Source organism: Alligator sinensis, unplaced genomic scaffold (assembly GCF_000455745.1).
Source record: "Alligator sinensis unplaced genomic scaffold, ASM45574v1 scaffold1542_1, whole genome shotgun sequence".
Lineage (NCBI taxonomy): Eukaryota > Metazoa > Chordata > Crocodylia > Alligatoridae > Alligator > Alligator sinensis.
The window spans coordinates 1,024,258-1,034,971 of record NW_005842452.1 but is presented as its reverse complement, the minus strand read 5'-3'; the positions used below and the strand labels follow the sequence as shown (position 1 = coordinate 1,034,971).

The 10,714-nt window shown below is 63.0% G+C and overlaps 2 protein-coding genes across 5 annotated transcripts in view; one reads left to right on the top strand and one right to left on the bottom strand.

Moving 5' to 3' along the window:
• Positions 1-6: 6 nt before the first annotated feature.
• Positions 7-7,879, top strand: ZNF740 (zinc finger protein 740). Of its 4 annotated transcripts, none has more exons than XM_025212278.1 (8): positions 7-155; positions 424-763; positions 1,213-1,344; positions 1,527-1,613; positions 2,021-2,144; positions 2,471-2,589; positions 2,763-2,979; positions 3,111-7,879. In XM_025212278.1, the coding sequence occupies exons 2-8, from the start codon at positions 755-757 to the stop codon at positions 3,341-3,343; spliced, it is 921 nt and encodes a 306-aa protein (XP_025068063.1). In that variant the 5' UTR covers positions 7-155; positions 424-754; the 3' UTR covers positions 3,344-7,879. The 4 variants fall into 4 exon arrangements, with proteins under 4 accessions (XP_025068063.1, XP_025068064.1, XP_006030662.1 ...); XM_025212279.1 differs by having other exon boundaries at positions 2,728-2,979; positions 3,111-3,336; XM_006030600.3 differs by lacking the exon at positions 2,763-2,979 and having other exon boundaries at positions 3,111-3,336.
• Positions 7,880-8,865: 986 nt separating this feature from the next.
• Positions 8,866-10,714, bottom strand: part of ITGB7 (integrin subunit beta 7) — a gene marked incomplete at its 5' end in the record, with an annotated part of 7,168 nt that continues 5,319 nt past the window's right edge. Inside the window, 5 exons of the mRNA XM_006030618.2 lie at positions 8,866-9,166; positions 9,285-9,448; positions 9,570-9,781; positions 10,061-10,277; positions 10,384-10,601. Of these exons, the coding sequence (XP_006030680.2) occupies positions 9,101-9,166; positions 9,285-9,448; positions 9,570-9,781; positions 10,061-10,277; positions 10,384-10,601 (877 nt within the window). The remainder of the gene's footprint in view (positions 9,167-9,284; positions 9,449-9,569; positions 9,782-10,060; positions 10,278-10,383; positions 10,602-10,714) is intronic.

Sequence of the window (10,714 nt, the reverse complement as noted above, 5' to 3'; positions counted from 1 at the left end):
CCCCCCCGCGGGCCGCGCATGCGCCGTCGCGGGGGGGGGACAGGCGCGTTTCTCCCCCCCCTCGCAAGAACTCCGTGTACCCGTGCGCGTGCAAACGGGGTGTGCTCGTGCAAGGTGCTCTCGCAGCCCGTGGACATGCAAAGTGCTCGTGCAAGGTGCGTGTGCCTGTGCGAGCTGCACATGCAGGAGAGATGTGCACGCTCGTCCTTGGGGCGCTCGGCGGAGCGGGGACGTGCGGGGCCCGTCACTTCTCCCCGCGCTCATCCCCACTCCGCACGTGCACCCGCAGTGCCAAGGCGAAGGTTTGTTGCTGCCGCTTCTCGGTAGCAAGCGTCTCGCAGGCTGGCGTCGGCAGCACCGCGCCAGGCCCTGCCTCTTCCTCCGGGTCCTGTCACGAGCCTCTCTCTTTTGTTTCCCCCCCAGGCTCCAGGAGCGTCTGCAGCGCGACCCGTGGCCTTGCTCCAGCCAGGGGGACTAGGCTCGGGCCGACCCGTCTGTCTGCTGGGTGCAGCCCCATTGCCTTCCCCTGTAGCTTTGCAGCCCTTCGCCCCGCGGGGGGAGGACGGCTTTAGAGCGTCACGCACGACCCCGGGCCCCCAGATCCCAGCAAGATGTCAGCGAAGTGGAGGGTACTGGACAAGACCAGCCAAAAATGATTAACTGACACAGTCTTTCTAATCGTAAAATTCTTTCCTGGGAGAGAATTAAGGCTAAAGAATTGTTACAGTCCATTTGTTGAGGACAAACAGACGAGATGGCTCAGGTAATGAGCCCCCAACTTCCCCATCGGTAACGCGGGGATCCCACGTCCAGCTGAACGGGCTGCAGAGCCGCGGGGGCCCCACTTGCTAGAGGGGGAAAGCTCCACGTAACACAAGCAATTTGAGTCGTGACCCGGTCCGGCGGCAGTGGCATGCGAGGGGTGGCTCAGTGCGTACACACGCAGATACACACGTGCGGGCTGCTCCCTGGCCTTGGGGCTGTCCCCTTCCCAAAGCCACGCAAGCTCAGCACCTGCAGAGACACTCTCCCGCTAGTCATTGTAGGTCTTCCCTGAGCCGCTTTTTGGCTTTTCACCCGGGATGGAGCGCATCCCGTGCCGGGTGGCACAGGGCTTTCGGCTTGGTCACTCACTGGCTAGCAGTGGACAGTCGGCTGCCCATGCACAGCTCGCCCCTGCAAATCTGTTCATGCCAATCTGTCTCTCTACAGGCGAGTCTCCTAGCCTGCGAGGGGCTGTCTGGTGTGTGCCTTGTGCCAACTGTTGCCAGCAAGAAGATGATGCCAAAACAGAGCTCAAAACAGGCTGAGAATGGCGAGCGTGGGAGCAGCCCGGACATGCTGGTACGGTGGGGGTCTGCCCTATCGTGATTCAGCCCGATATGTCCACGACTGTGAGCGCACCCCACAGTGTGTGTGTGAAGGTTTAGTGGCTCCGGTCTGAGCCTGGGGGAGGGGGAAGCCTGGTAGGAGAAGAGGGAAGGGTCTCTGGGGGACACTCTGACTGTGAGGTCTCTCTTTGGAAGGGTCTGCGCGCAGAGAGCGAGAAGCCCCGGAGCCGGAAGGAGGAGGAGGCAGCGGAAGCATCGCAGCCAAAGAAGTCCCTCAAAAAGGCAGGTAATCGGGCGCGGTCCAAGCAGGGCTGGGAGTTGTAGCAGATGCCAGGGCCCCTCCCAGGCCCGGCGTGTCTTGCACAGCTCCACCTCCGGTTTCCCTGCCCTGCATGACTAGCGAGACGGGCTCTGGAAGGAACACAGAGGGGCAGGGCAAATCGATGCCACATCCTGCCACCCGTCCTGGCACTCTCTGTGGTGCTGAGCCACCAGCCCACAGATCTTTAAGTCGAGCGCGTGCCTGGGATCCAGGACTCCTGGGTCCCGTTCTCGTTAGGCTCCACAAGCAGGTAAGAAGGTGGCTGAATGGCTGGTGAGTGTCTTGGCAGCACTGTCCTCCCAGGAGACTGGCGCTTCCCCCCTGGTTCTCCGGGGCCTGGTGTTGACCAACCCCGTGTGCCCTGCAGGTGGTGGTGATCGAGCAGAATGGCTCCTTCCAGCTGCGCATCCCCAAGAACTTCATCTGCGAGCACTGCTATGGAGCCTTTCGGAGCAGCTACCACCTCAAGAGACACATCCTCATCCACACGGGTACGGGGCTGGGGCTGGGGGGAGCTGAGGCCTCGCCCTGCCTGTGGCTGCTGCAGGCCTGGTCTGGGATCCACACAGGACTCTGCCCCTACCCCAGCCAGCGTCCAGTGGGAGCATGGTGTGGTGCTGTGATTTGCGGCAGGGGCGGGGTATCCTCGAAGGCAGGTGTTGGATGATGAATGCATGGTCCGTGTTCTGGTGCATGGCGTCCTGGAGGCCAGTGGGTGAAAACAGCTGCCCTGGGCCAGGGCAGGCAGGCTCTGCACTGCAGGGAGGGGGGTGACACCACGACTACCTTCACAGCCCTTGTTTCCCCCCCTGCCCAGGCGAGAAGCCGTTTGAGTGTGACGTGTGCGACATGCGCTTCATCCAGAAGTACCACCTGGAGCGTCACAAGCGCGTGCACAGCGGGGAGAAGCCCTACCAGTGCGAGCGCTGCTTGCAGGTACCACCCACTCCCCGGGCTTCGTGGGGTTAATTCCACAGGCTGAGGGCCTGGCCCCGCATCTCTGCTGCTGCGCCTTGGCTCGATTCCCCTCTGCCAGGCACGGCCATTGATCCGTGGCTTCCCTCGGAGACCCAGGCTAGACTCCGGGGGGACCTGGCTTCCTCCAGCAGGACAAGATATCTGTGTCCCATCCCTGGAGGCTGCAGCGTTCCTGGGTGCTGGGGCAGGACTACATCCCCTCCACCTTGCTCAGACTGTACTCAAAAGCTGGGTCCTGGCTGGAATCAACCCCAGGCCATGCCCTGGGGAGGGTGGGGACCCCCACGTCTGCCCTCCCAGCCGGGCAGGGCCCATTTCAGTACTGGCTCTCCACCCTGGGGCAAGCAGGTGAGACAGAGCCTGGTCTTAGTCCCCCTGAGCCACCAGCATTAATGGGAACAGCCCTAACTGCAGCAGGCCAGGAGCTGCAGCACGGTGCTGTCCACAGGCTCCGCTCTAACCCCCCTCCCCTCCCACAGAGCTTCTCCAGGACAGACCGGCTGCTGAGACACAAACGGATGTGCCAAGGTTGCCCAACCAAGACCCCCGACTCACAGCTGCTGCTCTAGGGGCCGAGCCGCCGCGGGACAAGCCGGGAAGCCGACCCCTTGGCGCCTTCCTACTCCGGGTTTTGCCTGGCCAGCCCCCTGGCCAGGGGGGCAGGGAAGGGGGCCGAGCCAGGACTGTCCCAGACTTTCAGTCGAGGTCCTGACACTGTACATACGCTGAAGATGATCTGGAATCCTTTTCTCTCCCTCCTTCCCCCACCAGCAGAAGCCCCCGGCAGCTGTGTATAAACCTTCTAGATTCGTTCCTACTCCCCCGCCCCCCCATCCCCCTTGGTTTTGAAGTCCCGCAATGGGTCTCTCAGGAAAGGCTTTGGAGGACCGCTAGGCCTCAGCAGAGGAAGCTGGCTCCGCTGGCCTCGGACTAACCGCCTGGCCTGCGTGGATGCTGGCTCACAGGTATGGAGGCGAGCAGGGGCGGGACTTAAATTTTCCTCTTTATTTAGTTTTGCTGTGAGTGAGGGGGACCTCGGCTTTGCGAGGGAGCCGCTGGGGCTTCACAGCGCAAGCCAAGCATCTGGGAGCAGGGCCTGCAGGACTGGTATCGCGTCTGCTTTTGGGGCCTGTGCATTTTTGCCTTCCGGTGCCAGGCCAGGAGAAGTAGAGGAGGGATTGCTGGGGGCGTTCAGCTGGAGCAGTGGGTCCGTGCGGGCAGGGAGTGTTGCTTTGGTGTTAGGTGCTGAACTAGCTCCGTCTGACGGGGAGATGGGGCAAGAGGAGCTTTGCTGATGTGAGGCAGTGTGGAGTAGGTAATCTAGCCACATAGCCAGGGAGAGACTGTTGTGAGAAGCGGGTGGCAAAGCCTCTTGCTCTGACCCGCTGGCCTGGTGGCTCCGAGAATAAAGCACCCGCTTTTCTCTGGGTGAGTGCAGCTGCATCCCACTCCCTCCCTGGCATCTAGCTCTGTGCACCGCCCTGCCCTGCAGCTCCTGACCTTGCCCTGTGTTGGTGTTCGTGACAGCAGGGCATGGGGACCCTGCTTGGTGCTGAAACTGTGGCCCAGTAATGTTTGTGCGCTGCAGTCCAGGATCTCACCCTGCTTCCCTGCCCCCCTCCAAGCAGCCACCATGGGTTAGGTGACATGGGCAAGGGGGGACAGTGGCATCAGAGACAAGCCCTCCTCCCCAGGAATGAATCCTGGTTCTTCGCGCGTCCCTGGTTCTGATGCTTCCTCCCGGAAACCTGTCCTTTCTGCACCATCTCCTGCTGCAGCCTTCACACCTGCTTGTGCGCTGCCCGCACTTCTTTACATCCCTCTTGCAGTGGCAGGGAAATGCACCAAACCTCTTGCCGCTGCCCAGTGGTGGCCTCAGCTCTCCATCCTTCTCATCAGTCTCGTTCCCAATGATCACAGGAAGCCAGCTCACCCGTGTTATCTCGGCTACACCCTTTCTGTACTCAGCCCACGTATCAGCAAGGTGACCAGGGAGCTCCAAACCGTTCTCCTGCCTCCCTGGCTTTGCCCATAGCCTCACCCTCTCTGGCATAGCCAGCACATCACTGGAAGAGACGGAGCTGTCACAGTCACTGGCCTGCCCTCGAGTTTTCGTTCATCTCGGTGGATTGTGAAGGGCCATGCTGAGCTGGCATCTGGGGTCTGGAGGCCACTGCAAGTACATCGCAGCCCTGGGGAACAGCCAGAATCACTGACGGGCCAACACTGAGATGGGAGATGTGTCAGTCGGGGGACTTAAGTCCCTGCCAGCAGCAGCTTTCTGCTTGGTGAAAGTGAAAGGTGCCTGAACTCTGCCAGGCCCAAAATAGCAGGGGCCAGCTTCCTGCCCCCAGCCGCAGCCTTGGTACACTGGGACCCAAAACAGCCCAAGCAGCCTCCGTCGGCAACCTGAGCTGAATGGATGGGGTGATCCCTGCACCTTCTCGGGGGTTGCCAGCAGCAGCCCCGGACCCAGGTGTACTGCCCCCCTGGGGGCTGAGCCTGCACTTGACCCCATGAAGAGGTCATTTCGGAGCATGCCCAACATGCAAGTCTCTGCAGCAGCTACATTGAATCACAGCTTCTCAGCACCTTCTGGCATCGGCCAAGCGTCCCACTGCACCCAGAGGCCTGCTGGGCTGTGGCACCATCCCCCCTGGGCAGCAATGTAAGCTCTGAGGCTGCAGCCTTGCAACGTCGGACCAAGCCCAGCGCCTGTGGATGCCCAGCGCTGAGTGATGGGATAGGAGGATGACTGCATTGCGCATGGAGCAAAGAGGGAAGTTAGTGCAGCACTTCCACTACAGCTGGTGGCTCTGCCTGCTGCTTCTGCATGCCCTGGGCCACCCAGCCAGGGCAAAACCTGAGAAGACAAGGGGCTGCTCATCTCCTAACAAAGAGGCTCTAAGGGAGCCAGGAGCCCTCTGGGCTTCCTCCCCTGCCCTCATCTTACTCAGGTGGGAAGTAGAAGTTGGCCGCCTTCCCCCTGCTCCTGGCTCTGAGCAGGGCTGAAAGCAGCGGCGAGGTTCATCTTTTCCTGCTCCCCCCACACCTTATGCCAAAGCAGCCGCACAGCACCGAGGCCAGCGCCTACCCCCGCCCTTACCCTCACTGCAGAGAGGAGCCGGCAAAGGAACCGCAGCAGCTGCGGCTTCTCTTAGCGCTAGCTCCTCACCCGCTGCATCTCTCGCTTCTGCAGGATTGCAAAGGGGGGAGGGGGGGGTGTGCTGATGGCATTGCTGAGCATAAAGGAGGCTGGTTTGCTTGTGGGGGGCTGCTGGGATTCCTGGCTCTCAGCCTCTGGCCCTAGTGGGTGTGGGACATTAGTCTCTCTCCCCCCGCCTTGCAGCTTGTCTACCGTTTTGTGCCTATGAGCAAGAGCTACAGCTGCAGCCTGTCCCCGTTAATGTGCTTGGTGCTGGGACAGAGGTGGGGGTATGGTGGGCTGGGAGCCAGGAGGACTGAGGCACTCGTGTCCCAGCTTTGATTTCTGCTCTGCCTGCATCCGCAGGGGCTGATTGTACCAGAGCCACCGCCTGCAGACAGGCGTTGGAGCGTAGCGTAGAAACGAGGAGGGCCGAGACGTGTCTAGCAGGGCTGGTGATAGGCTGTAGGAGCATCTCTTGGGCTCAGTTGCAATGTGGCAGCTCCCATCCCTGCCGCGAGGACCCACCGCTGAGCCCCTGGAGGAGGGTGTAGGCCAACGGTCTGGTCAGTTCAGCCAGGTACTAACGGCGGGGATGGGTGAAACTTCAGGCTGGGGAGGGTTCGTAGTCAGAGCCACCCGTTGCAGAGCTGCTGGCGGGAATGTCCCTGTTCAAGCGCACGGGAAGCAATCAGTGCCGCAGGAGGGGCTGGGGGAGGCAGGAGTAACGGGTGTGAGACTGCAGTGCTAAGTGTGCTCGTCCTGGGGGCCTTTGCTCATCCGTGCCCTGTCTAAACTCAGCCCCCACCTCTCATCACTTCTGCGGCGGGAGGAGTCCTGGCAGGCAGCCTGGGCCCTCTGCATCTCGGGTTATTTTCCCCCTAAACATTGCAGAAGCATTTCTTCCCCCTCCCCCAGGCAGAGGGGCTCAGGGTTCCCCAGAAAGCCTGTGCCCCGCAGCCCCCCTGCCTCAGGGAAACGGGGTAAACTCGTCGCACGTATGAAATGGGTGAACGTCCGCATTTGGAGCCGGCTCCTTGCTCTCTTGGAAGCGGCCTCTTGCAGCACTTAATTGCCCCCCTCCCCCCCGGGGGGTCGGGGGCACTGTTGATGTGTATGACGGCTCTCTAGGTTTCCCCTCAAAGCTGTGGCGTGGGAAAGATGGGGGCAGTGACCGCAACAAGTGATGAAAAGGAAACGTGACACAAACTGAAAGCACTGCTGTCTGAGCCGTGGCAGGCGAAAGGGCGCACTGGCGGCCGTGGCACGACAGGATCAGCCACAGGCTGGAGCTACGGCCTGGTTCCACCGTGGGGCCAAGCCCAGTGCTGCCTTCCCAGGGTAGCTCAGAGTTGTAGGGTGTCTAGTCTCGGGCAGGGCCCAGTTGCAGGCATGAGGCATCCCTGCACTGTGGGTACCCGCTACCCCGAACTCATCCTCCCTAGCTCCTGCGCTAGGCTGGATGTGTGGTGCTGCAGATCGGGGGCTCAGGGCAGCCTCCCCTTCCTTGCACACAGCTTATTTTTGCTGCACCCCTCGGCTGGGGAAGGCAGCTGACTTCCGCCCTTGGGGTGGGGGGGTACCCCGGGGCCTGCTCTCTACCCCAGCTGCTCCTGGTGCAGCCAGCCAGCCCAGTTTCCTCCCCAGCTTGCCTCATTCAGAAGCCCCCCGGGCTCACCGCACCTGGGAGCATCTCTGCGCTGGCAGGGGCAGGAAACTGTGCTCGCAGCTCGTGGTTCATCTGTCCACGGAGGACCGAAGCTGGGTCCCTCGGCCACGTGGCGACGTGACCCTGGCTCCAACAAGGCACGGCATACGCCATCCCACATCGGTTGGGACGGACAGACCAAGAGCTCGCAGCCTTCGCCGAGTCCCGTCGCTTGTTCTAATTTTTTTTTTTTTTTTCCAAATATACTTATTTTGCTATGGGGCGGGAGGGGGCGGGGAAGCGTGTTACTGATCAGATAAGCCGGGGTCACTTTTAAACTGTAGTTTTTCTAAGCTGTTGGAAACGTGTCTCTTTTTACCGCGCCCGGCGGCCCTCCCTGCCTGAGACACTGAGGGTATTTAAATAAAACTCGTGGGGTTTTTTTTTCCTTTTCTAAACCCACTGCCTTGCGTCTTCTCTCCGTTTGCAGGCTTGGGGGGCAGCGGGGGGAGAAGGAAAGGCTCCTCCAGGCCTGTGCGGGTTATAGCACCGAAGGAGCCTGAGCTCGCAGCGAGCAGAGTTCCCGAGGGGAGTCCTGCCAGCTGAGTGTGCAGCCCCTGGCACGGCCAGGCGAGCCCATGGGGGCCCATTCAGCTCATCCACCTGCAGCACGAGGCTCCTGCCCTGCCGTGGGGCTTTTCGGGGACTGGGGGAAGCACGGGGGATCCCTCTCCCTAGCATCAGGCCATTGGCGGGATGGAGCCATGGTTGCAGCAGCTACAAGCCTGCCCTGGCTCATTGGGGCGACTTTATTAACTAAGCAAAACCCTTGGGGTGTTGCAGGAGCCGGACCTGCCGAGCTAATTGCCGGTGTAAGGGTTTGGCCCAAGGGCACTGCATGACAGGCCGGTTCGGCCCTGTCCCCGGCTCTTCCCCCAGCTGTGCTGGCTGCTCTCCTCAGCCTCATCCCCCGCACGTGTCCTGGGTGCAAGGGCTCACCCACGTGTGCATGCACGCGTGCAGGGTGGGGCGCGTCCCACTTCCGAGCAGGGGAAGCTGCGGTGCTGAGAGAAGGCAGGGAACTGTCCCACCTGCAGCCCAGCCCTCCCAACTCTGGCCCAGGCGGAGCAGGGCTGAGGCCTGGGTCCTCCGAGCACCCTGACAGTGCTGTGCCGGGCCATGCAGCTGGAGGCTGCATGGCCAGGTGGAAAAGGGGAACCGGTGCAAGCGCCCACACGGCAGGGCAGGAAGATGTGGCAGCCGAACCCTTCCCTTGGAGGGGGTGGGGGGCTGCATCTGCAGGGGACTCCTAGAAGCACGCTCTGACACAGGGCAGAGGGCTTGCACGTGCACACAGGCCTCCCCCGTCCCTGCACCACACACCACCTACACCCCTCCACCCTCCGCACATACAAACACCACAGGGTGCAGCGGCCTGGGTAGCGCCGGAGCCCTTTATTGCCCCTGGCGCACCACGGGCTGTCCCTGCCCTGGGGGCAGCCTGGGGAGGGAGCCAAGGGTGGGGGCTGGGGGGCAGTCCTAGCTCCCAGCAGGTCTGGTGCCCGAAGGGTGCAGGGGGTATCACACGGCGGGAGCTTGCACGCAGCACGAGGGAGCCTAGTTACGCGGGCAGAGCCGGGGGGCATGGATGCCCGGGCTGCCGGCAGAGGCTGGACTCAGCTCTGGTTGTAGTGGGGATTGACAACGGTGGTGGTCGCGCTCCGGTACAGCGGGTTGTTCACCTGCAGGGGCAGAAAGGCAGCTGAGGCCGGCTGCGGGGGGCAGCTGGCCACGGACACGGGGAGCCCTGCCCAGCCCTGCCCTGCCCGTGGGGAGCTGAGGTGCGAGGGCAGCACAGACCTCGTTCCAGCGGCTGTGCTGCTGCTCCTGCTGGAAGCGCTGAAACTCCCGGCGGTCGTAGGACCACAGCATGCAGCGATAGGCCCCCACGAGCACCAGTCCCAGCGTCACGATGCCCACGACCAGCCCCACCACCAGCCGGGCCGTCAGGTCTGCGGTCTCGGCTGGGGGAGGCGGGAGGAGAGGGTGAGGGGGGCAGGCATCCGAGATCCCCCTCCCCCCTTGTGTTCACCCCGTGCCAGACCCCCCAGGGGCACCCCTATCTGCCACCCGCCTGGGGCTCACCCTCCCTGTCCTTCACGATAAGCTTCACGCCACCGCCCTCGTTGTGGATGAGGAAGATGAGGATGCGCCCGTCCTCCGCCTTCTCCTTGCACCAGGCCTCGTCCACGGCGGGCGCAGGCTGCAGCATCACCTCCACTCCCTGCTCCGCGCAGGCTGCGCTGCAGTTCCCGCTCAACGGCCCTGTCCTGAAGGCCCCGCAGTCCGCGCAGTCCCTGCCAGGACCTCCGAGCTGTCACCGCTGGGCACTGCCCCCAATCCCTCCCAGTCCAGCTCGTGCCCCAGCATTTGCCTTCCAGCCATCTCCGACCCCTGGCCTTTGTCTCTGGGAGATCTCTGACCCCTGCCCAGCTTCCACCCTGCCCTTTGCCCCTGCCCTCTGAGCCCTGAGCTTTGCCCCCCAGTTTTGACCCCTTCCTTTCGCCCCTAGGTCTCTGCCTGCTGCCCTTTGCCCCCACATCTCTGACCCCTGCCCTTTGCCCCCAGGCCCATACCGGTGCAGCTCGCAAGGGGTGCGGCAGGCTGGGCAGCGGCCACAGAGGCTGCCAAAGTAGCCGGGGTTGCACACGCACTGGTTGCACATGCAGCGCCCGTGCCCACTGCACTCCTGCCCGTCCCGCTCGCACGCACTGGTGTTCCGGCTGCACTCGCAAGCACTGCCCATGTAGTCTGGCTCGCACTGGCACATCCCGCACACACACTGTCCATGCCCTGGGGAGACGGGGGACCTTGCTGTCAGCCTGCAGCTCCAGTGCCAATCCCCCACCCCACGCCCGATCTCACCCCCAGCTCATCCCAGGCCCCTTGCCCTGCTCACCTGCGCAGAGCCGCCCGCTGTGGCGCTCGCAGCCAGCATCGTCACACTCACAGCGATCCCCGCGCACATGGGGGTCACACTCACAGCGGCCGCACACACAGCGCCCCCGCCCACTGCACGCGGGGCCTGTCCCATTGGCCACCCGGCAGCCGTGCCCTGCCGCACCCTGCTCCACTGCGTCGCACTCGCAGTGCCGCCCCACGCGCCCTGCTGGGCAGCTGCCAGGAATGGGACCAGGGTCACACAGAGCTGGGGGTGGCCCCTGCTCCCCCATTACCCACTTCTGTGCCTCAGTCACCCCCACCCCATGTCCTTCAGCCTTCATGGCGGC